At 46.1% G+C, this 27293-nt stretch overlaps 1 protein-coding gene and 1 long non-coding RNA gene across 2 annotated transcripts in view; one reads left to right on the top strand and one right to left on the bottom strand.

Annotated features, from left to right (window-relative positions):
• The window catches only part of Itpr1 (inositol 1,4,5-trisphosphate receptor type 1), a 297390-nt gene that overhangs the window by 112589 nt on the left and 157508 nt on the right, over positions 1–27293 (bottom strand). The window contains exons 34-40 of the mRNA XM_070018999.1: positions 25205–25330; positions 23252–23380; positions 20969–21089; positions 16872–17056; positions 13281–13429; positions 12165–12276; positions 6537–6569 (exon numbers count right to left, since the gene is read on the bottom strand). Coding sequence (XP_069875100.1) covers positions 6537–6569; positions 12165–12276; positions 13281–13429; positions 16872–17056; positions 20969–21089; positions 23252–23380; positions 25205–25330 — 855 coding nt within the window. The remainder of the gene's footprint in view (positions 1–6536; positions 6570–12164; positions 12277–13280; positions 13430–16871; positions 17057–20968; positions 21090–23251; positions 23381–25204; positions 25331–27293) is intronic.
• LOC138824769 (uncharacterized) lies at positions 84–3987 on the top strand. The gene is made up of 4 exons (XR_011371181.1): positions 84–407; positions 892–1070; positions 2349–2419; positions 3434–3987. It is a non-coding gene; the product is annotated as an uncharacterized lncRNA (long non-coding RNA).

The raw sequence follows: 27293 nt of genomic DNA, 5'->3' as shown, positions 1-27293 counted from the left end.
GTATATTCTTTATTTAGTGTTCTGAGAGTAGGGCTTGCTGAAATTTTTACCACTGCACAAACATTCTATTTCCTCCCTAAATGACTGCTGTGCCTGTCTGAAAATTAGTTTGATTTTTAAAAGGGAAAACTACATTGCCACTAATTAGCTACATTTTTCCTTCTTGAAAAAAATCTCATGAAGCTATGAGATAAGCTATGAAGCTATGAGAGGCTGCTCTGCAGTCTTAGGAAACATATCTAATAGAAGGACAATTATTTAACGCTTCCATGTGTGGAACAGAATGGCAACGGCACGAGCATTAGTGCTATCAGGGGACCCGGTGGGCACCATGTGACCATGGCTCTCCGAGAGACCCTGTGGCCATCAACGGACATCTATCAGCTCCTGCTCCTCACCTGTTCAAGGTAAGGCTAGACCACATTTTTGGGGGATCCCTTCCAGCTAAAATACCAAATAGCACTTGGTATATTGTCAGGAAATTTCATTTCATACAATGTAAGAGACAAGTTCCCTAAATAATACAACCTACTAGAGTATAAATACTGCCAGGCATGGTGAAGACAAGGCCAGGCCAGACCAGACCGGCTTCATAATGTGGTAAAGTAAGCAAGAGCCTCCACCAGCACTTCCTCCTCTGAGGGATTACAGTCCCACAGTCCCAGTTATTTGAGGAAAAGGTGGTATTACGGCAGCAAGCTACAATTTTGATAAATATAAGCATATTAATAAACTATGCCTGTTCAAAGAAGATAATTACTATGCAATTATAATTATATGTAATTACATTTTATAATATATAATATTTAAAGAGCAATGTTTAGTACATGAATGGCCTATCTTGGCACGGGTTTATTATTGGTATTTTTCTTCTCTTTTTTGACATGAAAGGGTGAAGGTCTCTATGAACACGTGAAGAATGTGGGGACTGTGGGTGTGTGTGATGCTGCAGGTACTCTGTTCTGCCTCGGACAGTCTGATCCTATCTGATCTGATAGTCCTATAATCTCATCAGTCACTACACTCTGGTGTGAATCCCTCTAATCTAGGCCAAGTCTCCCAACCAACAGGTGATTAACAAAAATGGATGCTAGTTTTGAATTTGAAACCTTCTCCATATTTAGTCTTTGATCTTAAATCTTTCAGTATTTTCAAACAAATTAAGCAAAATCTAACTTAACAGAAAAAAAAAGAGAAGCCAACTGTGGTGGCACACAGCTAAAATCAAGTACCCACGAGGCAGAGATTATGAGGATCTTGGTTCAAGATAAGCTCTGGCAAAAAAAAAGTTCAAAAGACTCTTATCTCAACTAATAAAAGGCTGAATGCAGTGCCACACACCAGTCATCTTAATAGGAAGCATAAATATGAGGATCACAGTTCAGGCTACCTAGGCCATCAACACAAGACATTAACCTAAAAAGTCTAGAGCAAAAATAGCAGGGGGTATGGCTCAAGTGGTAGAGCACCTGTCTAGTAAGCATGAGACTCTGAGTTTGACCCCAGTACCATATACACACACAGAGAAGAAGAGGAAGAGGAGAAAGAGGAGGAAGAGAACAAGGAAGAGGAGGAGAAATAGGAGGTGAAGGAGAACAAGGAGGAGGAAGAGGAAGGAAGGAAAGGAAAGGAGGGAAAAGAGGGGAAGGGAAGGGAAGGGATAGGAGGTGAAGGAGGAGGAAGAGGAAGAGGAAGAGGAAGGGAAGAGGATGGGAAGAGGAAGGGAAGGGAAGGGAAGGGAAGGGAAGGGAAGGGAAGGGAAGGGAAGGGAAGGGAAGGGAAGGGAAGGGAAGGGAAGGGAAGGGGACATTCAATAGACATTCAAGCAGCACCTTGTCACTGAGTCCTAACTGTGCTTCCTGACTGAGGCCTATAACCAGGGCATCCTAACTGTGGTAGTACTTGAGTAAGTAACCTGAGCTGTGATAAGATGATCATTAATTGCTTTCAGTTCGTAATGCGCCTAACATTTATCAAGGGATGCACTTCTGCTATCAGTGACAGAAATTGTACTTTGTAACATCCAAATGAAAATAAGCCCACAGACTTCCTAGGGTGACTATTTCTGGTGCTTATAATGCCCTGTCCTCCCACACCTGTTCATCTCTCCATCCATCCATTGTGTGTCTAGTGTAGGCCAGTGCAGGGTACAGACTGTGAACACTTTCTCCCGCCTCAACGGAAACTCCCTCCATGACCCCAGGAGAGTCTCTTCTCCGTGGGCCATCCTAATGTCAGGGGAACACAAATCTAGAAATCTGACTGCAGCCTAGATCTAGATATGGGCACATCAAAGGGAAATTACCATTTCCAACCCCCTAAGTTGTTGTTTTTTTTTTTTTTTCCAGCTCTCAGTTTCTTTTTACCCACTCACAGCCTCCGAGGAGGGAAACAAAAACAGCACTGAATGAGCTTGCAAGTAGGTTTGCTGGGCCCAGCCCTGCCCTTCACCCAGCCTTTGAAAACCCTTCATTAAGTGAGCAGAAAGCTTTAAAGAAAATTGAACCCAAAATAGAAGCTATCTAGCATTTAGGAGAACAATTTCAAATCTTCACAACTCCTCACATAATTCTCTTTAAATGCTATTTGGTTTTAGAAACAAAAATACATAAAAATTACTCTGTTCCCAACAACGTCGTTTTACCTATATCTTAGGGAACGCGTGCATCAACACTCAATAACATCCTTTGTTGCTTAAAAATTGCCATCGGACTTGAATGAATTATACAACTCTGGTCGCCATGGAGCACTCTCAAACCAGCAGAGCAGCAGCCTCGGCAGACGCCGCAGTAGCTTCTGTGTGCCCGGAGCTGAGCCCCCTCTGCGGTTGCCAGAGCCGAACAGTAAACAGCCTGCTGCACTTATTGGCAATTACTGGTGAAGGTCACACATCAGCAGTGAGCCTAAATTCCAGGAAAAAAAGCAGCTCTTATGTAACTGCCGCCTCAGTGCTGGCAGGTGCCCAACTCCGCAGTTCACAGCAATGGAGAAAAGTAGGACACCTCCACCCGGAGTTGGGCGTTGTGAGAACGCCCCCTGAAGGTGGAACTGAACAATTCTTCTGGGTCTCTCGAGCGCTCTCTTCCTTCTTGCAATGTTACCAAGTTCCCTGTCAGTAGCATCTTTTATTTACAAAACAAAACAAAACAACAAAAAAACCCAACAAACTGGGGAAAGTTGAGAACCCAATAGAAGCAGGCTGCAGTCATCTTAGAGAATGGCAAAGTCTGCCTAGCTTTTCTCTCTCCCTCCCTCCTTTCTCTCCCTCCCTCCTTTCCTCCCTTCTCTCCCTCCCTCACTTCCTTCCTCCCTCCCTCCCTTCCTCCCTCCCTCCCTTCCCTCCTTCCTGCAGTACAGGAAGGCAGAGATGTTAGCTGTCACCAGAGACTCTCAGTAACAGTAATTCAATGACCATCTCATCTCGCATGTGTAGAAATGAACACACGCTCTAAGCTATGGCCGCACTGCCTGCACATCCCGGTCCTTCCCAAGGACAGAGGACTACGGAGTGGCCACAATCTGACCGCCGCCTCTGCCTGAGGCCTGAGCACAACCACCCGTGACTGGCCTGGTTCTGAAGTCTAAAGAGGAGACTCACGCCATCATCCAGGCTACTTGCGTTCTTCCCTGAACTCTGCAGCGGGGACCTGGCCCTGCAGCTTAGGAAGGAATACCCAGATGGCATGATCTCGTGGCTCTATGAGTTTCTCCTAATCTTTCTTACAATGGACAGCTGACGCAGTCATTTGTATCACTGTCTAGCTCTCCAACACAGCTGTAAGTTCCAGCACTGGGAACTGGGGGCAAGAATGTATTCCAATCCCCTAGCACTGTACCAAGCACTCAAAACTCAGCCACAGAAACGAATGACTTTAACAGCAGCTGTCTAATGGTGAGGGGGGGTTGGCAATGAGGAGGGTTTGGGGGTGATAGAAGCACCCTATATCTTGATTCGGACGATGGCTCATCAAGCTGTAAACTCGATGAATAAGAGCTCAAGGGCCACCATTGCCAACTGTCTCCTTTCCCTGCCCCGTGTCCCCGACTGCTCCTCACACCTCCAGTGGAAAAGAGCAAATGGCGAAGGGAGGGGGGGGGGAGGGACGGACCGACGGTGTAGACTCTTGCCTCTTTACCTGCCAGGAAAACAAAACAAAAACAAAACACCATCTACTTCCTGGAGTCACATGAAACTCTGTTGGAGGAGGCAGCTGGGAAGGGCCAAGCCACGCACGTTCCGTGCAGCGAGTCTAGGCCTCTGTCCTCACTTCACCCCGTTTGCTCAGAGCCCTGATAGGGATAAAGAGGTGCTGTGCTGTGCTTTCTTCCAACTCACTCACTGCATGCTCAGCCCACCTCCACCACCAAAGGGCAGCGACCCTTCCCAGGCCTCACGCTGTCTCCTGGGCTCTTTCACACCACGCTTAGGATGTGCAACGAGGGCCTGCAGTTTAGGCATGAGGGCTTGCCCCACTCCTCAGCCAGCATGAGCTCTCATTAAACTTCTGCTGAGCTGCAGCTGTGAGCTGGCTGTAGGCTCCAACCAGCACACACTCACTGAACACTTGGTGGGGGAGAAACCACAGGAGCCGTGGTAGTTTCCAGAACAGCATCGATGATAAAGGCCCATCAGTCATTTCTGCACAGAGAGCCAGGTCCAATAGCCTGAGGGACTGGGGACAGGGTGTTGGTGTCCCGGGGTTCTGACGGTTGCCAGGGGTAACCACGCAGAGGGGATCCGCAGTTGCTTCCTCAGGGATTTTTCAAAGAATCCAAGTGCCTGCCAGAACATTCTTCTTTTATAAACAGACAGTATTCTATTTCCTAGAGTATAATTATAAACACACCTGCTCCAACTGTGGAATCTTTCCATAAGCAAGCAATAAACTCCCAGCCAGAAGAGTTGTATCTTGAGCAAGCAGACACATCAACTGATTACTATGGTGCACAAACAGTGTATTAATAACACTGCAGACTCAGTTAGGGGAGGCTTTCCTTCCCTGACTTGATTTATACTTAAGCAAAGAGAAACTCGGCCTCAGGAGTTAGACCAGTCAGGCATTCCCAACGGTAAGCGGAAACAAGAAAACCTTTGAAGAGTTGTCAGCATACACAGGATATTTTTCTGGCATACAAATTACTCCAAGTGGCAAAGCTAAATAGAACACAGCAGAAGCCACTGTCGTTAAAGCAATTAATTAGGCTGCTACTTGGTGTTCTATGCTCCTTCTCTTTGCCCCCCTCTCCCCCCGAAGGTCTCCTTCACTGTTTGTGTCTGGTTAACACAAGGACAATTCTGGCCTAATGGAATTTTCTGTGGAGACCCACCTCTAAGATTCTGAGCCACTCTCCTGTCTCGCACTAATTCGGCCACTGTCTTCCTGTGTGGGCTATGACAGCCACGCTCCCTCACTTTCTACGCTCCATTCCGGGGCAAGTGGACCAAACTCATAACCACGGTGCCGCTTTCAGTTTTAAGCCTGCGATGCTAAGTCTCCTTAGGTAGATTTGAACCACTTATTGTTATCTTTTAAATTATGTGTATTACAGACTTTACAGCAGATGACATGTTTGTCCCTTCTAAGACATTAATTGATCAAGAGGAGGAGCAAACTTCTAAAGTAGGCCAGGGAAATGATCCTACAACGTCATATAAAATTCTATTCCAGTGTGCCCCATTTGCCAACCAATCAAACCATTTGAACTATATACATTCATCTCTCAGATTAATTATTTTCTGCTACCGCTTGTCAACTATGCATCTCAGCCTAAACACGTGGCATGGAGTATTTGTTTTTAAATTCCCCACAATGAAAATATGTAAGAGGTCTCCAAATCCCAGACAAAATGTCCGCGCCCCTGTCAGTCCCCAGGGTAAATGTGGCTAAATACAACTAATCAGTGCAGAAGCTGATGTATCTACAAGTAGTTTTTCTAGAATAGGAGCCATGGAATGTACAATGCACCTCTGATGTCAGGGCTGACAACTCAACTGGCCCTTTAGGATCTACACTGCCCCTGGAAAATGTTTCTATGACCCCCCTCCTACTTGGTACTGTTCAACACATAGACCAGAAAATGGTTTTGTTTTTTTTTTGTCATTGTTGTTTGTTTTTGTTTGTTGCTGTTTTTTCCTCCCTCCCTCCCTTCTCCCCCCCACCCCTCCACTTTCAAACTCTCTACTGATGCAGTCACCTCTCTTTGGGTCAGATGCTTTACATACAGATAGAAAAGCTCTTTACATTCACAAAATGAACTTCAGCAACAAGTTCACAACCACTGACAAACACAGATTCAGCTGAGATTCTAGCTAGGGAATCCTTATCTGGGGGGGACAGGATCTCTGAGGACAAATGGCAGCGTGCTCATGGGAGATGCTAACACGGAGGACAGACTCCACTCACTCCCAGGAGACGCGCTACAAGGTCACATGCTAGACACTGCAGAGACCAGACGACAGGGCACAGGGCTGACTGGGACAGGGTCATGGAAACGCCACTGTGGGACATTCAAAACAAAACCAACACAATCAGAACCTCAGCATTATCCAATTCATCAATGGAAATTTGCTGGAAAAAAAAAGAAGAGGGAGGGGAGAGAAAAAGAAAGTTAAATTAGGAAAGGACATGCAAGCCAATTTAAGTGTTAGAAACTCTGCAAATGTATTCTTAGAGCGAACTTTGACCTCAAAGCACCAGAAGCAGGCAACCATTTCAAGGGATTTGGGCATTGTGGACATTGCCACAGCTCGGGGTGACATTTGCTCTGGAACAAAATGGGCAAGATAGGCCACACTCCACTCGTGTGCCAGCTTCAGCCCCTGCCCGTGCCTCACCAGCTCCCGATTATAAACATGAATCAAGCAAGAAACAAGGCCCTATTCCCCGAGCAATGTTTCTCAGAAGAAGGTAGAAAAGAGCAGAGTGAAGGACTACAGTAGGATTAACTCAACTGAGAAGAACATTTTTCCCTCTAGACTCATTTTGTGGATTCAACTGGGGGGGGGGCAGTCAGCAACCAATCAGAACTGGGATTAACATCGGCAGGTAATGAGACCAACTCATCCTAAGCTTGTACTATGGATGTGCCAATTCAAGTGAAATTAGTAACACACGGTTCTTTCGCATCCAATCCAAGGGAAATAAAAACCACAGGAGAATGATCACAGTTATGCTTGTTTAAGGATAATTGGATGACCCTCGAGTGATTCTGCTTTTGCTTCATTAGTGTGCGGTACATTCTGCAAATTGAAGAGGCTGTCAGAAATGCTAGTAGCTAGAAAGGCTAACACTTTACTTGCCTAGAACAAAGCATCTTTGGTAATTACCAGAGGACTGACAGTTTGTATGGCACGAAACCCCAGTGGTACCTGGGGTAATGAGGACTCATACAGCTACCACTATTCAGCAGGAGAAAGGGAATTTTAAAGAATTCAGAGATATCCTTTCACACGAATTCCTAGCCTCTGAATTTCTTTCCAATCTCTTTCAAGTAATAATTCATGCCAACAGCAGCTTAATAAAAAGCCTACAGTAAACTAGAGTGGCCAGTACATAAAGTGCCTATGCTCCTTTTTTAAAAGGAAGTAGGGGAGGTGCTGGGTGCCCATGGCTCATACCCATAAATCCTAGCTACTCAGGAGGCTGTGATCTGAGCAGCTCAAAGCCAGTCCGGGAAGTCTGTGCAACTCTTACCTCCAATTTACCACTGAAAAAGCCAGAAGTGGAGGTGTGGCTCAAGTGGTAGAGCACTAGACTTGTACAAAGAAGTTCGGGGGCAATGCTCAGACCATGAGTTCAAGCCCTAGGACTGGTGGGAAAAAAAGGGGGGTGGGGGAGAGGGAAGGGAAGTCCAGGGGCTTGAAGCTTTTCTCTGAGCTATAGTAGATTCAGATGAAATCTTGGACATGTTTTGGCATGTGATTTTTTTTTTTTCCTTTAGTATGGACAAATTTGAATTTCTAGGTTGAGTTCAGTGGATGATTCACAGAAGGAGTATTAACCAAGTCCTGACGTGATATTAATGTTCAGTCCTTCTGAATACATAGGGTAGAGACACAGCAAGCAAAATGGAGAAATGGATCTCCCTTTGCTTTGGCAGTCATTTTAAACTTTTCTTTCCTTCGTTATTTCCTACTATGAGAAGAGTATGCACTGTTGGCTGGTTGCACTTCAGAACTCCAAGGGCTTCAGTGACTTCTAAGGTATTGCTAGGATCTGCGTGTGGTCTGAGCGTCTTGTGAGGTGCACATGTTGAGCTTAGGAGGATGTGATGTCAGGAGGTGGTGAGATCCAGGGGGATCCTTAGGTGCTGGGGGTGCTGGCCTTGAAGGAATGCAAGTAGCTCTTGGGGGAGGCTGAGCTGGTTCCTGTGCGAGCAGGCAGTTCCCTGGGCAGCCTGGCCCCATTCAGAGGGGCAGCCCTCCCTGGCTTCACATCTCGGTGCTCACCACCATTACGTCCTCACTAGAAGGGAAATCAATGGGGCCACCCAATCGTGGTCTTTCTGCCTCCCAAACTGGGAGCTAATTAAACCTTTGTTCTTTACAAAGTATCCTGCCTCTGTCATTTCATGGTAACAACAACAGACCGAGACAATGATCACGATTCAATTCTTGTGACGATCTTCTTCCATCAGTCCTTCCCTTTCCTCGTCTGTGGGCAATTCCTGGCCAAGCAGACCACGTGCTACCCGAGACTGACTCCTCACGTTGAGATCTGACCAGAACCATAGGTTGCAAATGGTCCAGGGCCACTTACCTGCCACTGGCTGGAAACTGTGCTGAGTTGGGTGAGAAATCAGAACTGAGCAGAAGCTTTAGATGTTTAACCACTGCCTCCTGACAGTTACATAACCGGGTAACATAACACAAACTTAACTCTTGAAAGAAGGTGGATAATGAAACACTCCATGCAATCAGCCCTGTTCACTTTGACCCTGGTGCGATGCTGGGCCTGAGAGCTGTCTGTGGCTCCCTTGTTGTTAGCTGCTTAACTCATGCAACTTTCCAAACTTCTCTGAGCCCACGTCGCCTTCTTTGTGTATAAAACTAGTTATGGCAGTGGCGGCGGAAGGAGCTGCTGTCCTCCTCAGTGGAGTGCTTGGCAGCAGACAAGGGGCAGCGAGCATTGTCGCCGTCAGTTCCGATGTCTGGTCTCCCTGGGAAACTAGTGGGGAACCCAAGGCCCTTCTGGGTACGTCAGTCTCGCTGTGCTGTCTCGTGGGTAGCAGGGTGACATTTCTTGGTGTCCTTCCCGTGCCCCCAGGCAGGCAGACCCACGCAAGCACAGCAGCCTTTCTGCACAGAATGAAGCATGATTTCAACTTCGTTCAGCTGTGACCTTGACTAAGCGCTCCAGTTGAATGAAAAAGTGGAGGCGAGGAAAGGCATCCAAGTCCCATCTTTTGTGGGGATGGTGGCTTGGGGGAAAAAAAGACAAGAAAAAGCTGGGTGCGGGGGGCTCACGCCTGTCACCCTAGCTACTCAGGAGGCTGAGATCTGAGGATCGCAGTTCAAAGCCAGCCCGGGCAAGAAAGTCCATGAGACTCTTACCTCCAATAAACAACTAGAAAACTAGAAGTGGTGTTGTGGCTCAAGTGGTAGAATGCTTGCCTTGAGCTGAAGAGCTGAGGGACAGCGCCCAGGCCCAGAGTTCAAGCCCCATGCCCCCTGGATGGCGTGGGAAGCCCCTGGCAGGGGCCCTGGCCCTGAGAGGCGGCCTCGACCCCTTTGGATCTTGCACGGTTCCCCGGCAGTCTTCCACAGCTCGGAGCCTGCGATCCAAAGGGAGAGGCCTGCTCCAGGCAGGGCAGAGGCCTCAGCCACATCTCATTTTATGGCTGAGCAGATCGGCCGCAGGAGGGGGAGGGCACAGAGCAGCCCGGGGTGTGAGGCACACAGGCCAGCCCAGCTTCCACACAAGAGGCTAGGAGGGGAGCCACAGGAAATAGGGAGGGGGTGAGGGGAACAGCCTGAACCTTCGCCTAGTGTCTGCAGCACCCAGGCCAAAGATTACCTTATTTCATTTACCAGCTGAAGCCAGCTGCCTGGCTTGAGAAAGGTTGGTTCTTTGGCACAGAGTTTCTTCCACCCTTGAAAAAACTGGACTGCCCTTTATGTGCCAAGCGTCTCGAACTCAACTAGGACATCCAGTAAACTTACAAAACTGCCTTCAGAAAGCCTTGGTGGGACAAAGTTAATACGCAAAGCCAGCACGGGAGCACGAGGACGACTCCCCCTCGTCTCCCATCGAACAGTCCGTTAGTGTGGAGGGCGAAGGGGCACCGCCAGGAGTCCAAGCATGGGCCGCAGGGCCGGGCTGCAGGACCGGGAGTGCCTGCTAAGCATGGGTTTCTAGAACGTCCTCCCCGGGCTTCGTGGCATGGCCCAGCCCTGCCGCAGTATTTCCATTTCCATGAAGGAGGATGATGGGCCCCAAATAGTGGAAAGAAAGGTCAGCTCTCCTCCCAGCCTCTGCGTGGGCCTGAGTAATTTCTTCACCAGCTGAAAGGAGAGTTGAGGCCCAGGAACTCATTTCCTTCTTTCTTCATTTTCAGAACTGGTTTTCTTGGTGGTAACTGGGGTTTGAACTCGGGGCCTTGTGCTGCTGGGCAGGTGTGCCACCACTTGTGTCGCAGCCCCAGATCTCTTCTGAATTAGTGAAGTTTCAGAAAGGCTCTTGCTTTTTAGCTTGGGGGCCAGCCTCAAACCACGATCCTCCTCCCTATGGTCTTTTTAGTTGGTACTGTAGGCCCATACTACCATATCTGGCTTATTTGTTGATATAGGATCTTATTACCTTTTTTAACCCCTACACATACACACACATTTACATACCCCACCTCAGGGGCCAGATTTTACCTCAATCCTTCTGATCTTTGCTTCCCCAGTAGCTGGTATTAAAAGTGTGAATCACTGATTCTGGGTGCAAGAATCTTTTTAAAACCCTGGCAATTTACTCTTCCACCGGCTCTCCATCCATCTGCCTGCCATCAACCGTTCTATCTTGTATCGTCTTTCCCCTTACCTCGGAGCCCTATCCTTGTCCCTTTCTTCAGGCAAGACCTGTCTAGGTGCTTAGTACATGTACGCATGCTCAGGCCACCCGGCCACTTCTCCCCTACACTAAAACTCTGCTTCTGGCATTCACATTTATAAACGTTGAGTCTATGAAGTTCCTACTGAGTTGGCGACCTTTATTCATCATTTAATTTACAGAACTAAACCTTTAAAGTGACGTTTAAAAGGCCCAGTGACCGGGGATGGTGGTGTGGTAAGGATTGTATCCTTCTGCTTCCTTTCCCTCTCCCAGGGGCCTCCTGCGTCAACGTGCTCTGATGTCAGCAAGAGGCGTCACGGAGGGTGGAAAGCAGAACTGCTGCAGATTTCTACTCTGGGGTCCCCTGGCTGGCACCACGTGTGCTGAGCAGGACGGCTTCTTCCCAGAACCAGAGGATGAGTTACTGGCTCTTCTGGCAAGCCAGTGAGATCAGAAACTGGCTAAACGTGGACAGCAGATTCACACACGTCATTACTTTTAAGTGAGAACTGCCGACATTGGGGTCTGTGCCCATGATGCTTGGCTAAGGCTGAGAGAAGGCCACTGGGAAATGCTCTTGAGCCCTTTCCCCACCCACCAGAGTGTTCTTGAGTCCCTTTCCCACCCACTCTTGCTCGCTGCACATACCCCGAAGTCTCCGGTCACAGAGACGGCCATTTCAGAGGTGAGTGGCATGTTTGCCTTCTTTATTCCTTACTGAAGGGAGTTTCATTAAGCACTGGGAGGACTGTGCACCATCGTGTCAAACAGAAACAAGCAAACCCACAGGAATGCGTAGCAGGAACCCCCAATTCAGGAATTCAGACTTCAACACACAGAGGCATTTACGTCTCACCAGGAATTTAAATAGGAAAAATCTTGGCACTACTTCTCTGACGTTAAGATTACGTGGCGGGCAGTCTTTAAGAGGTGACTAAGTATACTTGCCTTTCAAGGAGACAGTCATAAGACCCAGCACCTTTAGGGACAGCTTTTTTTGGGGGGGAGGGGAGGCGAAAGAAGTGTTCACCTCCTGTCAGTAACGCTTAGCTAAGGTAGGTTTCCAAACTCGCCTCCCTTGCCGTTTCCTAGCAAGGTCTGATCCCTTGAGAGGAAGGGCCGTACCTTTTCTCCGTAGCCTCTGTCTTTGGTCATCATTTCTCTGAGGGTCTGTAAGACTTTAATGCAAAGTTTTTCTTCATTTTCCTCTAGCAGCTGCTTAGTATGCTTTATTAATCTGAATGGGAGAAAAACCACAGATTACAACCCGAAACACTCTTTCAATTAAAAACACTTCACAAGCAACTTATTGTAACTAGCTAGTCCGTTAAAGAACAAATATTTATTAAGGGCTCCAAAGTTAAACACACGGCCGGGCGTTCAGCGTACTAAGAGCCTGTTGGTAACAGCGTCTCAACAGCGACATCTGCTGGTCAGGAACAGCCCACAGGCTTCCAGGGCAGGAGCTCACCACTACTGCTCACAGTGCTGAGATTATACAGGAGAGAGAGAGCAGACAGAAGTCCACTCATGAAGCATGGCTATTTATCAGAGGATTGCTACTAAAATATGCCAGTGCTGTATTTAAAAAAAAAAAAACCTCAGCAGGGCACAATATTCCCTTCTCTACAGACTTGTCTTTAGAGAGGCCCAGAAAAGAAATATACAGGAAGAAGAAAAAGAGGAGGAAAAAAAAAAAATTTAGTCCAGAGTTTTGAGGGCTAGCCATGTGCCCCAGAACATGGTGGGTGCTCTGTCAACATCCACTGAATGAAAATAAAACAGATGGATATGCATGCAATAATTGTTTTTTAAAAAACCTCTCATTAAAAAAAAATAAGTGTCAGGGCTGAGAATGTGACTTAGTGGCAGGAGTGCTTGGCTAGCAAGCATGAAGCCCTGGGTTCGATTCCTCAGTACCACAAAAACAGAAAAAGCTGGAAGTGGTGCTGTGGCTCAAGTGGCAGAGCTCTAGCCTTAAGCAAAAAGAAGCTCAGGGACAGTACCCAGGCCCTGAGTACAAGCCCCAGGACTGGCAAAAAACACACTCAAAAAACAACAACAAAAAACTCCAAAAAAGTCTCAGTAACATCAGACAGACCTCCTCTGGGAAGGTCAGCATAGGGCTCATGGCACAACTCTGCATTTCTCAAAGCTCAATATCTCCTCTGAGAACAAAGGCTTTGTGTCTGGTCATCAAGGTTCGGGCTGCTGGCCACCTGGAGGGAGAAGGCCACGTACTTGCAAATGAAGCCGCCACTTTCACATTTCCTTCTGGCATCTGTGTTCTCGGGGAAAAGCAGCTCGGGTCTGTGCAGGACGTCCACCAGCACAGATAACTCGGCCTGGACCAGGGGCCTTAGGCGGTCCTCCAGCGCGGAGACGATGTCCTGGAATGGGAGCATGCCTTGGTCAAGAGCTCAGAGGGGGACTGATTTCTCCCTAAAACAGATGCACAGACTAGGCTGCGTTAAGAGTAACTTTAGTACTGTATAGTGTTTATCTCAAATGATGAGAAGCATTGCCTCCTAATGCAGAAAACAAAGCACAAACCAATCAGCGCTCCCCACCCCGTCCTCTGACACAGTTTTATGCTACTCAAGGGATCATCCCACAGATTTAAAAATATGATGCAAACATGTATTTAACAACATGGAAAGATGTCCGTGAGCTTCAAAATGGTCAGACAACAGTATGGAGTCTATGACGCTGTTCATAATTTATAAACAATATCTATTATCTAAAAGATACATACCAAATACTATTAAAACATCACTACTGGTTTTCTCTGCGTGGTAGATTACAGGTGACTCTAATCTTCTTCTATATAGTCATACTTGCCAGTGTTGTCTAGTTATTTTCAATGAGCATGATTTTTTTACAGTATAAAGTCATATAAACATGAGAACACAAATGAATGAACATGCTGTATCAACATGCTAAATACATGTACCCTGATAGCATGATGGTCTTCAAATGCAAAACATATAGCTGTAGGAAAGGAAAACAGAGAGAAGTTGAAAGAGCAGCAAAACCAACACAACAAACACCATTTAAAGGCAAATGATAGAAAACAGATGAGAAATTATCTTCAAAAGATGCTACAACCTGCTTTCAGGCTTGCTGACTCAGAGCTGAACTAGCATGCGGGGCGGTGGGGGGCGGGGCGGAGGGGGAGGGGGAACCGGTGTTGGTGGTTCAGGAGGGCCTAGTTAGCCAAAGAGATTCACCCTGGAAAATGTACTTAAACTGTACCCATTTTGATTGTAGACCCCACTAGTGTTTAGAAAGAACTGCTGCACCTTTTATCTAGAAGCTAAAATGAAGAAGATAGCTTTGCCTAATATTTAATAAAGTTTGGATAATTTCAATAGCTCAAGTAATGTTTAGGGCAGATAAAGAATGAATGAATCACATCATTTCTTTTTTCTGGGAGGGGGGAGGTTCCAACAAGATTTAAGAAAGTAGACTAACGTTCCTTAACTCACATGCCTTCCAAAAAGAAAAAGAGGGTCATTTTTGCAAATTTCTCTGAGGTCTTACCAGTTTCCTGAACAGCATCCCCTTTGAGAAAACTGTTCTTTCTCCCTTTTTTCTTTACTAGCTACTGATCCTAACTGGCAAATCTCTGATGGGCACCAGCACGGGGTAGAAGTTGTTCTTTAACGTAACATTCATGTTTTTCATGAAATCTTGCATCTTTTGCCAAGTCCGAATGTTACACTGCAATTCACTTGCATTGTATTGTCAAATGTATGACAGTCAGCACTCGGGAAGAACAACAAAGATGGCGAAGCAGTGGACGGGGAAGATGCTAATGTTAAGTGAGCAGCACGTGTCTCAACAGGAATTCATTTATCACATCGAGTGAATGTTTGGATATTATGACCAACGTCCTCCTACAAGGAGATCTTAAAATGACAGGCACTCACACAATGCATAACTGGAGAGTAAAGTCCTTTGAGCCATGATAGTCTTTAGAACAAGAATGACCTCGTGTATGTATTTCATCGCCTAAGAACGTGCAACTTAAGTCTAACAGGAGCCCAAGAAATTGGTGTCTATGACTACAGACCATTGATGTGTACTGGGGAGTCAAGCAAATGCTGTGCGTCCATGAAATCCTGAGTTATTCCTAGCCTTACCAAAAGCCGGGGGGGGGGGGGGGGGGGAGAGGAATTTAGGGATTGACACTCACTGAAGATTTTGTTTTATCAAGGTAAAGGCAAATCATTCTTCACTTGCCCCTCTGAACTCCAGTACTCCTGTCTGGCCTCCTGTTGTCTTTGAACGCCACAGTTGTATACAAAGATGGTTTTCCCATCCTTTGGGTCTTTAAGGCCTAGTGTTCTGACCTTGGTTGAAATGTTGCTTTTTCGTAGTCTCGCAGGCCCTCGCCCCTGCCCTCGCTGGGGCTGGCTCCTCAGTCTCCCAGGCGCTCACCTGTGCTCCATCCAGGGTAGGCTGGCTCGCCTCTCTGCTGCCCTTTACACTCCCCCAGGCCACTGGCTATTTACTGTCTACCTCTTGGCCCAAACCCGAGCCTCTGTGAAGGGGAAGATCATTTCTGGGTTCGGGCGCCATTATGTACTCCCTGTCTGGTATGGGGGTGGATGAGGAATCGGCGAGCTCATTTGTCTGTAAGTAAGTTATGGCTGCTCTGGGATTCGGATACTTCACTTTCATTCAGAGTAGTAATTACTGCCGTCACCGCTGACAACAGACGGAGTGCTTGTGCCAGCAGCCTCGGTGGAGCGCTCGCACACGGCGAGCGGTGGCTCTGCACTTCACAGACCCTGCATTGCCCCACGGAGGCCCCTCGGTGCGTCCTAGCCCACGCTCTGTTCTCTGTCCCTTCCATCGAACGCAGCCCCTCTCTTGAAACCGAGCAGACTGGAAACTGCCTTGGCCTACAGAGCACAGCGGAGCGATGCTTCGTGACTTCTGCCAGCTAGCTGATAAAAGGGCACGGCCCTCACTTGTCTTTCTCTAGAAACGCTTATCCTGGGCCTCAGGTGCACCGCGGCGAGGAAGCCCAGGCCACTCGGGGACGCTCCGTGCAGATGTTTCAGTCGCCACAGCAACAGCTGAGGGCGCAGGTGACAGCAACTATCAGACCTATGACAAGCAGTCAAGGGAAGTGCGACCACAGCCAGACACCACCTCAAGAAGACCAGAGCGAGACACACTGCCGGCCTCACTGTGTGTGGAACAGTGGAAGAGCAGAGTGACATCTGCTTCTGAGACACAGACACCAGACATGCCAGCGACATGCCACAGCCCCGGGGAGGAGATGCTCCTATCCCGTTTTCTCAGCAGTGAAACTGAGGCACAGAGAACTTTCCCCAGCAGAGCCGGACTGTGAACCCAGGCTCTGGCTTGAACTCACAAGGAGAACAGATCTGTCAGTCCTCACATGGGGGTGGGGGGTGGGGGGAGAGCACAGTCTAGCTAGACTTGAATAATATATATTTAGTTCTGTTTGGCTCGTTCTGAAATAAATTAATTTTTCCCAAGGGAACACCACGCTTGTTCATCTGCTGGTGTAAGAGGCAAACTAGTAGAGAAAGGAGACCTTAGGATCTGGCTTTAAGTTTTCTCTGTAAGCACCTGCTCTTGATAAAGGAATCTGTCCATCTCTAACTCCGAAAGACCATGCGTTTGTCAGGAACTCAGATCCTCCTAAGTGGTCTTCTACTCCAGGCCCCGAGAATGAACACAGCTGTTCATTCTCCACTGACACCTCCCAGCAGCCAAGCTCAATGCTCCCTGACTCGAGGAAGCTCGGCTGTGCCCAGGGGCAACGCCACTTCTGTCAGCAGTGGGCATTACCTGCAATCTCTCGATGATATTCCGGTAGTCCCGGGAAGCTGCTAGAACGGAGTCTCTTCGGGCAGCGTTGCGGGCTGACAGCCTCCAGTTCATGGCGGTTTTCTGCACAATGTTGTGGGACTTCAGGAACAGGTTGTTCACTTGGCTGTCCAGGTCCACAGGAATGGCAATGGCCCGGCTCTTGGCTGCACAGGGGACGGATGTGTCATGAGCCTGTAACCTCTGCAGATGTCCTAGGGACAGTCTTAGCTCCCCATCACCCGTGAGGCCAATTTCTCCACGTCTGTCACCTGTCAGCTTGTATGGAACCAAGTGTGAAGATCTGGGAACTGGACTCGACTTTACCATCTTTTACAGGTACGGCTTCCCAAGGTGAATTCTAGGGCAGTGGCTCCAAAGCACATTAAAATGCTCTTGGGTAATGAAAAGCTTGGGTAAATCAGACAGAGCTTTATATGTTATCTCGATGAATGGCTCCTCGGCCACCCTGAAGTGTGCATGTATTTATCAAGACAGGAAACATATTTAGACAGTGTGAATTGTTTCTCTTAAAAACCCTTGAGCTTGTCATTCTGTAAAATAACCCACAAAACGCTGAGTTAGGCACAGACTTCACACCGGCCAGCATTTGCAATGATTTGCTACTCTTTCTATAGAGGTGCTCCCTCTTCAAAAAGAGTCACTAGGTCACTCCAGATGGAGAAAACCACACGCGAGAACCAGCTGGGAGATACAGGGCCAGCACCTGTCAATATACCAAGGTCATAAGGAACAAGGAGAGATTGAGAAACAGCCAAGGAAGCGCAGAGGAGACAGGACACTGGGGAGCAAGGGGCTGGATCCTGGCACAGAGAAAGTCTGTTCGTGGAAAATGGTGAAATCCAGTCGAGTGTAAGGTTGAGTTAACAGCAATGTGCCCACGTTGGTTTCCTAGTCTTAACCAGATGCTAGTCCTGTTGCACTGAGTTTTAGTGCAACATGTTGGCAATGGGGGAACCTACACGTGCAGAACTCCACGTGTAATTTCTGCAATTAAAAAAAAATAAATCTAAACGTATTTCCAAATCCAAAGCTGGTTTAAAAAAAAGAAAGCTAAGATGAATGATTCTTGTTTCTATATGGGGGAAAAACACATAAAAAACCCAACGCAATCATTTCCTGTCTTCCCTGCTTTGAAACTCAAGAAGCATAAAAAAATGTCTATTCCCTGAATCTAACTGTAAACACAGCTCTAGCATCCTCCAAGATGCACTGGAGAGGCCAACATTTAAATCTCAACAACAACAAAATACATGACTTAGGGGGAAAAAAATCAAAATCAGACAGCCAATCATTTCCTAACATTTTTTTGGGGGGGTCCGGTCGTGGGGCCTGTACTCTGGGACTGAGCGCTATCCCTCAGCTCTTCAGCTCAAGGCTAATGCTCTACCACTTGAGCCACAGCGCCACTTCCGGCTTTTTTCTTTTTGCTTATGTGGTGCTGAGGAATCGAACCCAGGGCCTCAGGCATGCAAGGCAAGCGCTCTACCACTGAGCCACCTTCCCAGCCCCATTTCCTAACATTTTTAATGTAGAAAGTGAGCAATGTGGAAGACAGACAGAAATGAGAAAGCAGGCTACATGGGACCCACTCATCACATGCCTAGGCACTTCCATGTCAAATAAACAATGCACACATGGCCTTTAGGCGTGGCTTTAGTCAGGAGGGGGCCATTCTCAAGGGGCACAAGTTCTAGAAGTTTGTGGTGTGGCTGTTTTTGTGCCATTTCGTAAGTATCAACTCTGTCTTTTCTCACCACTACTGAGACTACTGAATCATTTCACCTCTCCAATGTGGTGAGCTACTCATCAATGGCTTGCTCCAGTTCTAACGGGCTAAATGCCTGGCGCAAGGACTCATGCATTCCACTTGGCTTCAAAAAACACACTCTCTATCTCAGACAATCGTATCTGGGGAAAGTGGAAGATGGATTATCTGAGATTTTTCCCTAAAGTCTCTGTGCGTGAGAGCTCACATAATGAAATGATAGTAGACATACTTTCAAAAAGCTCGCAGCTCATGGTTCAAAGCCAATCTGGGTAGGAAAGTTTCTGAGACTCTTATTTCCAATTAACCACCAAAATGTCAGAAGTGGCACTGTGGTTCGAGTGGTAGAGTGCTAGTCTTGCACACAAAAGCTCTGGGACAGTGCCCAGGCCCTAATTTTTTACTGTGAACCACTGCCACATAAATACAGAACCGGAAACAATACCCACCAAATGACAGTATAGGAAATCAGGCAGAGACTCTGCAACCAGGCTGCTAAGGTCTGTGTTAACACAATCTACACGAGCTAGACAGACATTAAGCAGCGTAAGAGCCACACATGCCTTCATCCTCCAGCTACTCTGCAGGGAACTAAGGAGCTACTTGACACAGATGACCCTTCTCCACTTGGGACAGGAAGTTAGCCCTTTTGTACAGCACTTCTAGAAGATGGGGAATGGGTAAAGAAATGGAGCCTGGCTGGGAAGGTGGCTCAGTGGTAGAGTGCTTGCCTCGCATGCATGAGGCCCTGGGTTCTATTCCTTACCACCACATAAGCAGAAAAAGCCAGAAGTGGCACCATGGCTTAAGTGGTAGAGTGCTGGCCTTGAGCTGAAGAGCTGAGGGACAGCGCCCAGGCCCAGAGTTCAGGCCCCACGACTGACCAAAAAAAAAAAGATGGGAGTAAGGGGGAGATGGGAATGGATAGAAGAGGAAACAAAGAAGGAGGCAACAATGCTTGATAAGAAATGTACTCACTATCTTACCCATCTAATTTTAACTCCTCTGTATGGTTAAAAAAAAAAAAAAAAAAAGCCTGGGCTGGGAAGTTGACTCAGTGGTAGAGTGCTTGCCTTGCATGCATGAGGCATTGGTTCGATTCCTCAGCACCACATAAGCAGAAAAAAGCCAGAAGTGGCACTGTGGTTCAAGTGGTAGAGCATTAGCCTTGAGCTGAGAGGGACAGCGCCCGGGACCCAGAGTTCAGCCCCCATGGAAGGAAGGAAGGAAGGAAGGAAGGAAGGAAGGAAGGAAGGAAGGAAGGAAGGAAGGAAGGAAGGAAGGAAGGAAGGAAGGAAGGAAGGAAGGAAGGAAGGAAGGAAGGAAGGAAGGAAGGAAGGAAGGAAGGAAGGAAGGAAGGAAGGAAGGAAGGAAGGAAGGAAGGTTGTTCCTAGGCAGATCTCCTAAAAGCAGAGAGTAGAAGAGTGATCAAGAGGCTAGTAGGGTAGATAGAGGGAAGGAGGATCAGAGAACGTGTGGGTAACAGGTACTGGAGTCGAGTTAGATAGGAGGACTAAGTTCTAGTGCTCTTCCCCCACAGCCGTGTAGGGTGGCTATGGTTTATGACAATTTCTCATTTTTCCAGCTATCTAGAACACAGGGCTTCCCAAGTCCTACCAAAAGGGAATGCTAATCATTCCCTTCATCAGAACACTGTGTGTGTAAATATCAACTGATCACACCATCTTCCAGAACTACGTCCCATTTTCATGCCAATGAAAATGGACCTGTAGCTCAATGATAGGGTGCCTGCCTACATTCCCAAGGCCTTGGGTTCAATCCCCATGCCACACAAAAGACAAGGAAAACAAAAGGTGTGATAAGGTGGAGGCAGAAGTGATTTTCACAGCCTCCTTTCCAGGCAGCCTGTATGAACGAGAGCTGGAAGGCATGAAAGAAGGAACAGAGGAGTCATTACAGGGAAGATGGGAGCCACTTCTGAGAAAGGGGGTTTCCTGGACTTTAATGGCTGCTTTACAGGAAGGCAAGTTTCCATAAGGCAAATGCATCTGCTAGATTAAACAAACCAGTGTCCTGAGTGAGGGACTTCCCGGGGTCTCAAGTACCCTATGTGTACTGTAACTTGCCAAGTTATGGAACTTTAAGTCAAGAAAACTTGTTTCTCAAGGACCATGTGACTTTGAGACTGGCTGGTTCATACTGTGTTGACAAAGAGGCTGAGGAGTCGGGAACTCGGCTCTGGGTCTGGCCTCCCAATGTCCCCTCCGTGTAACCTTCGAGCTAAAGCAACTGCTTAATCAATTATATCCAAATTGACCGGATATCTTACCTACATCAGAAAGCACCCGGATGCAGCTCTCCACAGAGGCTTTCTGGCTTGGCATTAGCCAGTTGCAGTGGTAAACCCTGAACACACCCTGCAGTAGTTGTACAAAGACAGGCTGGCGAGTCTGCAAGAGAGAGAGAGAGATTAGAAGAGGAGGGAAAAAGACTAGAGATTACTGATGACTGAATCATAAACTGGGTATGGTGGTTCTTGTCTGTAGTCACAGCTACTTGAGAAGTAGAAATCAAGGACTGTACTTCAAGGTCAGCCTGGGGAAAAGTTAATGAGACCTTCATCTCAATCAGCAAAGCCAGAGACATGAAGGTGTACCCTGTGATCCCTGCAACATGAGAGGCTGCACACAGTAAGATCACAGTCCAAAGCCAGCCCTGGGCAAAAATTCAAGACCCTACCCACAAAAACAACTACAGGAAAAGGTTAGAAGCATGGCTCAAGTGGTAGAGTGCTTGCCTAGGCCTACGCAGTTAAGAGCCTAACTCACAGAGAGAAATATCCCTACGTTATAGTCCAATTGAACTAGGATTTACTGAGCATCCACTCTGCCTGCCAATACCAAAGAAATAAATGGAGAAGAGCAACTTGCCCTCCCTGTCCAAGTGCAATGGGTAATTCGATCGTATCAGTTCATTGGACCCCTTGGGCAAAAGGACGTGGTGCTGCTAAGGTCTGAATATTATTTAATCTCAGTGTCTCCCACAGGTTCACTTTGAAGTGGTGAAATCTGAGAGGTGGGCCTCTGCGGGAGGTGGTTAGGTGATTGGGATGTGTGCCTTGAGGGATCTTTTCCTTCCTGCCCCCCTTTTCCCTCCCTCCTTCCTTCTTCCTCTCTCCAGTTCCTGCCTCCAGTTCAGTTAGTTTTGTTTCTATGCATGCTCCCACCATGCACTACCATCTGCCACCATCACCACTGCTGAGCCAATGCAGGTGCCATGCCTTAGACTCTCCCAAACTATGATTCACACAAATCTTTTATCAGTTGCCTTAAGTATTGTGTTATATTAACATGAAGGTGGATTAATACATCTACCTGCCACATTCTGCCCAAGTCCCCTTTTCTTAAGTCCGGAGGTACTATCTGGTCTTTTACCCTGCCTATATGGTAATTCCTGATCTACCCTGTGGCCTACTTTACCTCTGACCTTAATCATTTATGTCCTCTCTGGTCTCTTCTGCTGACCACTTCATTTTTCTGGCTAAGATTTTACCTCATCCATGTTTATCTCTGGTCTCAGAAATTCAGAGCCTCATATACATATTTGCTTATTAACAAATTAGCAACCAGACACAACTCAAAGTGCAAGGAACAGAGAAAGGAGATAACCATGGACTGAGCAAAAAGTAGGGCTGGAGGTGTGGCTCAAGTGGTTGAGTGCCAGCCAAGTAAGCAAGTCCTGAGATGTCCTGAGTACAAAGCCCCAGTACTACTCCCCCCCCCCCAAAAAAAGATAAGATCAGGTGTTTCATTGTTAAGAGTGTTGGGTATGTAAGAATCTACTTAAGATCTTCTGTGAAGCCGGGCGCTGGTGGCTCACGCCTGTAATCCTAGCTACTCAGGAGGCTGAGATCTGAGGATCGTGGTTCAAAGCCAGCCCGGGCAGGAGAGACTGTGAGACTCCTATCTCCAATAAACCACCAGAAAACCGGAAGTGGCGCTGTAGCTCAAGTGGTAGAGCGCTCGCTTTGAGCTGAAGAGCTGAGGGACAGCGCCCAGGCCCAGAGTTCAAGCCCCACGACCGACAAAAAAAAAAAAAAAAAAAAAAAAAATCTTCTGTGATTTAGAGGGAAGAGTAGAAAATCCTGAAGAGGGTTGATGCACCAAAGATTTTTAAAAGAAAATCAGTATTATCAGTAAGTACAGCTGATTCTCCATATCCACGAGTTCTTTATCTTCAAACTCAACCAAAACTGGGTCAGTACTTAACATACACACATTCTCCATGTCATTATTCCCTAAGTAATACAGTTTAACAGCTTTTATATCATGTTACGTGTTCTAGGTCATCTGGAGATGATCTGAAGTCTGCTGTGGCATGTCCTATCCACATTAAGGACTTCAATATCCATGAATTCCAGTATCTGAGGGCTGGAGATGTCCTAGAACCAGTCCTGAGCAGCCCTGTCAATGCTAACTTCCACCAAGAGAAGAGCATCTCTTTCCAATGCTCCTTGAATGGCCCACACCCAAGAGAGCTGCACACCCCATCTGCGTCAGCCTCGGCTGCTGAGGACCAGCACCAACTCTCTGCCCCTTGCTGTGCTTCTCACCTGCAAAGTGGTACTCTGGTCGGAGAAGGGAGAGCTGAAGAAGGTAGTAACGATACTCATCACGATTTCAGTGACATACTTCTCCAAAATGGAGTCCGCGTGTTTCCTGTCACTTGTGTTGTTACAGGCCTGGAAGACAATTGATTGCTTTAAACGTTACACCTAAACCCAGTAGAAAATAATAAGAAGCCCATGGCCCTGCCTGCTGGCTACCCTTATAATGAAAGCTAAAACCTACATATCAGTCTTTCTCCCTGTAAGAAGTTAGCCATAGCAAGATTAGAGTCCACATCATGGTGAAAGACAAGTAAAATCAGCTTAGATATCATGGTATTGATTCATAGCACATCCAGATTGGGAAGAGACTGACAAAGCCATGGACTGAAAATTCCTCTCCATGTCCAAAGCTGTGGAGAACAGTAAGAAGCATGGTAACCCCAGGTGTCTCAATTTGTTCCTTAAAGGTAGAACTGCCCACCTGAGCAAGCCGTCTATCTGCTCCACAGGGCCCTAATGCATGTAATCAGGAGAGTGAAGTGCATGCACTCCAGCATGTCTGACAGCCTCCGGCTCTCATTCATTCAGTAAGAATTGTACTGAGATTACACTGTTCAAAACAGCAGGGGATAATTTGGAATAAATGACTACGTATGTTTTGTGTGAGTTAACACCTTAGATTTAACTGTACTCTACTTAATTTTGTTAAAGAGTTGCCATTTGTAGGTTTAAATAATGATTACTAAGCTTATTCATTCTATAATTTGAAACTTAAAATTGCTTATACTAAAAAAAGGGGGGGGGATGAAAAAAGTTGTATTAATAGATGATCATGTTCTAAACCTTAGTACTCAATAGTTTCAGGAAAGATTCACAGGACTTTACAGCATTTCTAAACAATAAATGTAGGGCTCAATAAACTAAGGGCTGGTGGCTGTCTTTATGAATAATGTTTGATTTATACCCATTTGTTTGGGTATTGCTATGATTGCCTTTTTGCCACAAGAAAAGACCTGAGTAGTTATGATAGAAATGGATGGTACATAATGTGGATATGTATTAACAAGTCCTGTACAGAAAACTTCAGCTAAGACTGATCTTAAGCAAAGGAGGCCTCTGATTACAAACCTTAAATCTAAGACAAATGGAGTCAAAAGACTTGCACATGCACGCATGCACACACACACATACACACACACACACACACACACACACAACACAACACACACACACATACATCTGTAGCACCAACATCTGAGCTGAGCATTATTTTATATAGCATCTTCAACTAGAAAGCAGTTTGGGGTGTGTTTTCTGGTGGGGGTTAGACTGAGGATTAAATTCAGGGCTTTGTATTTATAGGCAAGTGCTCTATCACTTGAGCCATGCCTAAAGTCCAGAAAATAAGTTTTTGCAGGTTTTTTGCCTGTAAGTATACAGTCAAGCAGAAAATACCATGATTCCACAAGGTGTTCTTTTTGTTGTTGTTGTTGTTGTTGTTTTATCAGTCATGGGGCTTGAACTCTGGGTCTGGCACCATCCCTTAGCTCTTCAGCTCAAGGCTAGCACTCTATTACTTGAGCCACAGTGCCACTTCTGGTTTTCTGGTGGTGTATTGGAGATAAGAGTCTCATGGACTTTTCTGCCTGGGCTGGCTTTGAGCTGTGATCCTTAGATCTCAGCCTCCTGAGTAGTGTGAGCCACCAGCACTTAGTCACAAGTTACTTTTTAAAAATACAAATATTCTGTTGAAATATGAAATCAGAAAGAATCTCGCAATTATTTTCTGAAGACCTCTTTACTACACTGCTCAATTCCACCACCAAGTTGCACTAAGTCCACATTACACTTTGTCCATAGAGATGATACACACACAGAGACACAAAGACACACACACACACACACACACACACACACACTTTATAACTGTGTTTCTTTACTTCCAGAAAGCCTTACCCTGCAGATGTCCACCAGGAAATTTTCAAATAATTTCCACATGTGATTGCTGGTATAAATCTCCTTCATTTCCACCTCAGTATCCACATAGCAGTGATTCAGGAAGTTAATGTATGCAATTTTAACCTGGAAGGTAGAAGCATGCTTTAGTGAAAAGCTAACAATATTTGGAATGGATTAGCTGCATTCTCCTAAAAGTGCAGAGCACAGATCAAAAGTGGATAGTCCATTTTTCCCATTAGCTCTTACTTCTGTTATCTTCTGATATTCTCAAATTTGAAAAAATTTGAGGTAAGTGTTTTTCGTGACTTCAAGGTAAAGAATGACGAAAAATTCTGATCATAGGAGAGGGATACATTTGATGACACTAAATTTAAGATTTTCTGTTTATGAGCCAAGCACCAGTAGGTCACGTTTGTAATCCTAAACTACTCAGGAGGCTGAGATCTGGAGGACTGATGTTCAAAGCTACTCAGGGCAAAAAAGGCCAGGAGACTCCATCTCCAAAATAACTAGCAAAAAGCCAGAGTAGAGGTGTGGCTCAAGTGGAGGACTACCAGCCAAGGAACTGAGGGCCCTGAATTCAATCCCTTATGTCAGTAAACGGCAACAAAAATCCTGCCCAGGAGATGGTGCCATTACAAGTTAGATGGCAACGTTGAGAGTTGTGTGCAATGCTGAACCAATGAAGAACTTCTACAACTCCTCACACACACAAGACACCCCGGGAGTGTCTTCTCAAAGGAATACAAACTATCCAAAAGACACATGGAAGAAGACTCTGCCTCATTTAGTAATCCAGGACCCAGAAATTAAAACCATTCTACTACATGATCCCATGTAGCCAAACAAAACGTATTCATAAAAGTCCACAAGGCTGAATGGATAAATAAAATGTAGTCCATCCACATCATGGCGTGTTACTTGGCAATATAAGTGAAGTTCCACAATAAGCTAAAACTTGCATGAGCCTTAAAAAAAAGTATGCTTTTGTTTTTCCCCTACTATCCCTTCCAGTAACAATGCTGGTTAGGGAATGTGCTCATTGCCTTGCTCATGTAACTGTAACCCCTCTGTACAGTATCTTTACAATAAAAATATTAAAACAAATTTTTAAAAGTATGCTAAGTGGAAGAATCCAGTCAGTATGATAGATCCTGATTATACTCAACGTCCAAAAGCAGCAAAGAGAGACTCGTGGCTGGCTAGGCCTAGGGCTACTGGAAGTACTCTACACACCGAGGTGGATGCAACTGTCCTGTGCTTAGATACATGCATGCAGGTGTATATGTGTGTGTGTGTGTGTGTGTGTGTACATATAATAAGCACACACAATATGCAGAACAGTGGAATAGACAGTAACAATTATTTCTTTTCTTTTTTTTGGGGGGGGTCTGTTAGTGGGGCCTGAACTCTGGGCTTGGGCACTGTCCCTCAGCTCTTCAGCTCAAGGCTAGCACTCTACCACTTGAGCCACAGTGCCACTTCCAGCTTTTTTTTTTTTCTTATGTGGTGCTGAGGAATCGAACCCAGGGCCTCATGCTTGCAAGGCAAGCGCTCTACCACTGAGCCACCTTCCCAGCCCAAGTAACAATTATTTCTGTGAGAGGGAACAGACTAGGAGATTTTTCATGAGTTAGCCCTTTATGATCTTTCTTTAGCATTTGAGCTTTTCAAAATGCATTAACTGTACAAAATCTAAAAGCATAATGTGATATATGTTTGGTATATACATGCTATACAAGTTATATAATTTCTGTTTAAAATATAAACTGAAGAAAATGAGGGAGGGACACTGTTCAAAAAGAAATGTACTCAGTACCTGACTTATGTAACTGTAACCCCGCTGTGCATCACTTTTACAATAAGAATTTTAAAACAATAAAATATAAACTATATCTGTATATTTAAATAGGTAAGGAAAAATATACACTGTATAATGCATTTCTTTAATTACTAACCTAAGCAAATAGGGCAAAAGGAAGCCTGGAAGGAATAATGTCAAAACAAACAGGTATTCTTTAGGGTTGGAGGAATTATAAAATTATTTGACGGTATTAGTGATTGCCCATAATTCTACACTTCTTAT

This window comes from Dipodomys merriami, unplaced genomic scaffold (assembly GCF_024711535.1).
Source record: "Dipodomys merriami isolate MVZ:Mamm:240054 unplaced genomic scaffold, mDipMer1.0.p SCAF_13, whole genome shotgun sequence".
NCBI lineage: Eukaryota > Metazoa > Chordata > Mammalia > Rodentia > Heteromyidae > Dipodomys > Dipodomys merriami.
The sequence above is the reverse complement of the archived record's forward strand: the minus strand, read 5'-3'. Positions and strand labels throughout refer to the sequence as shown.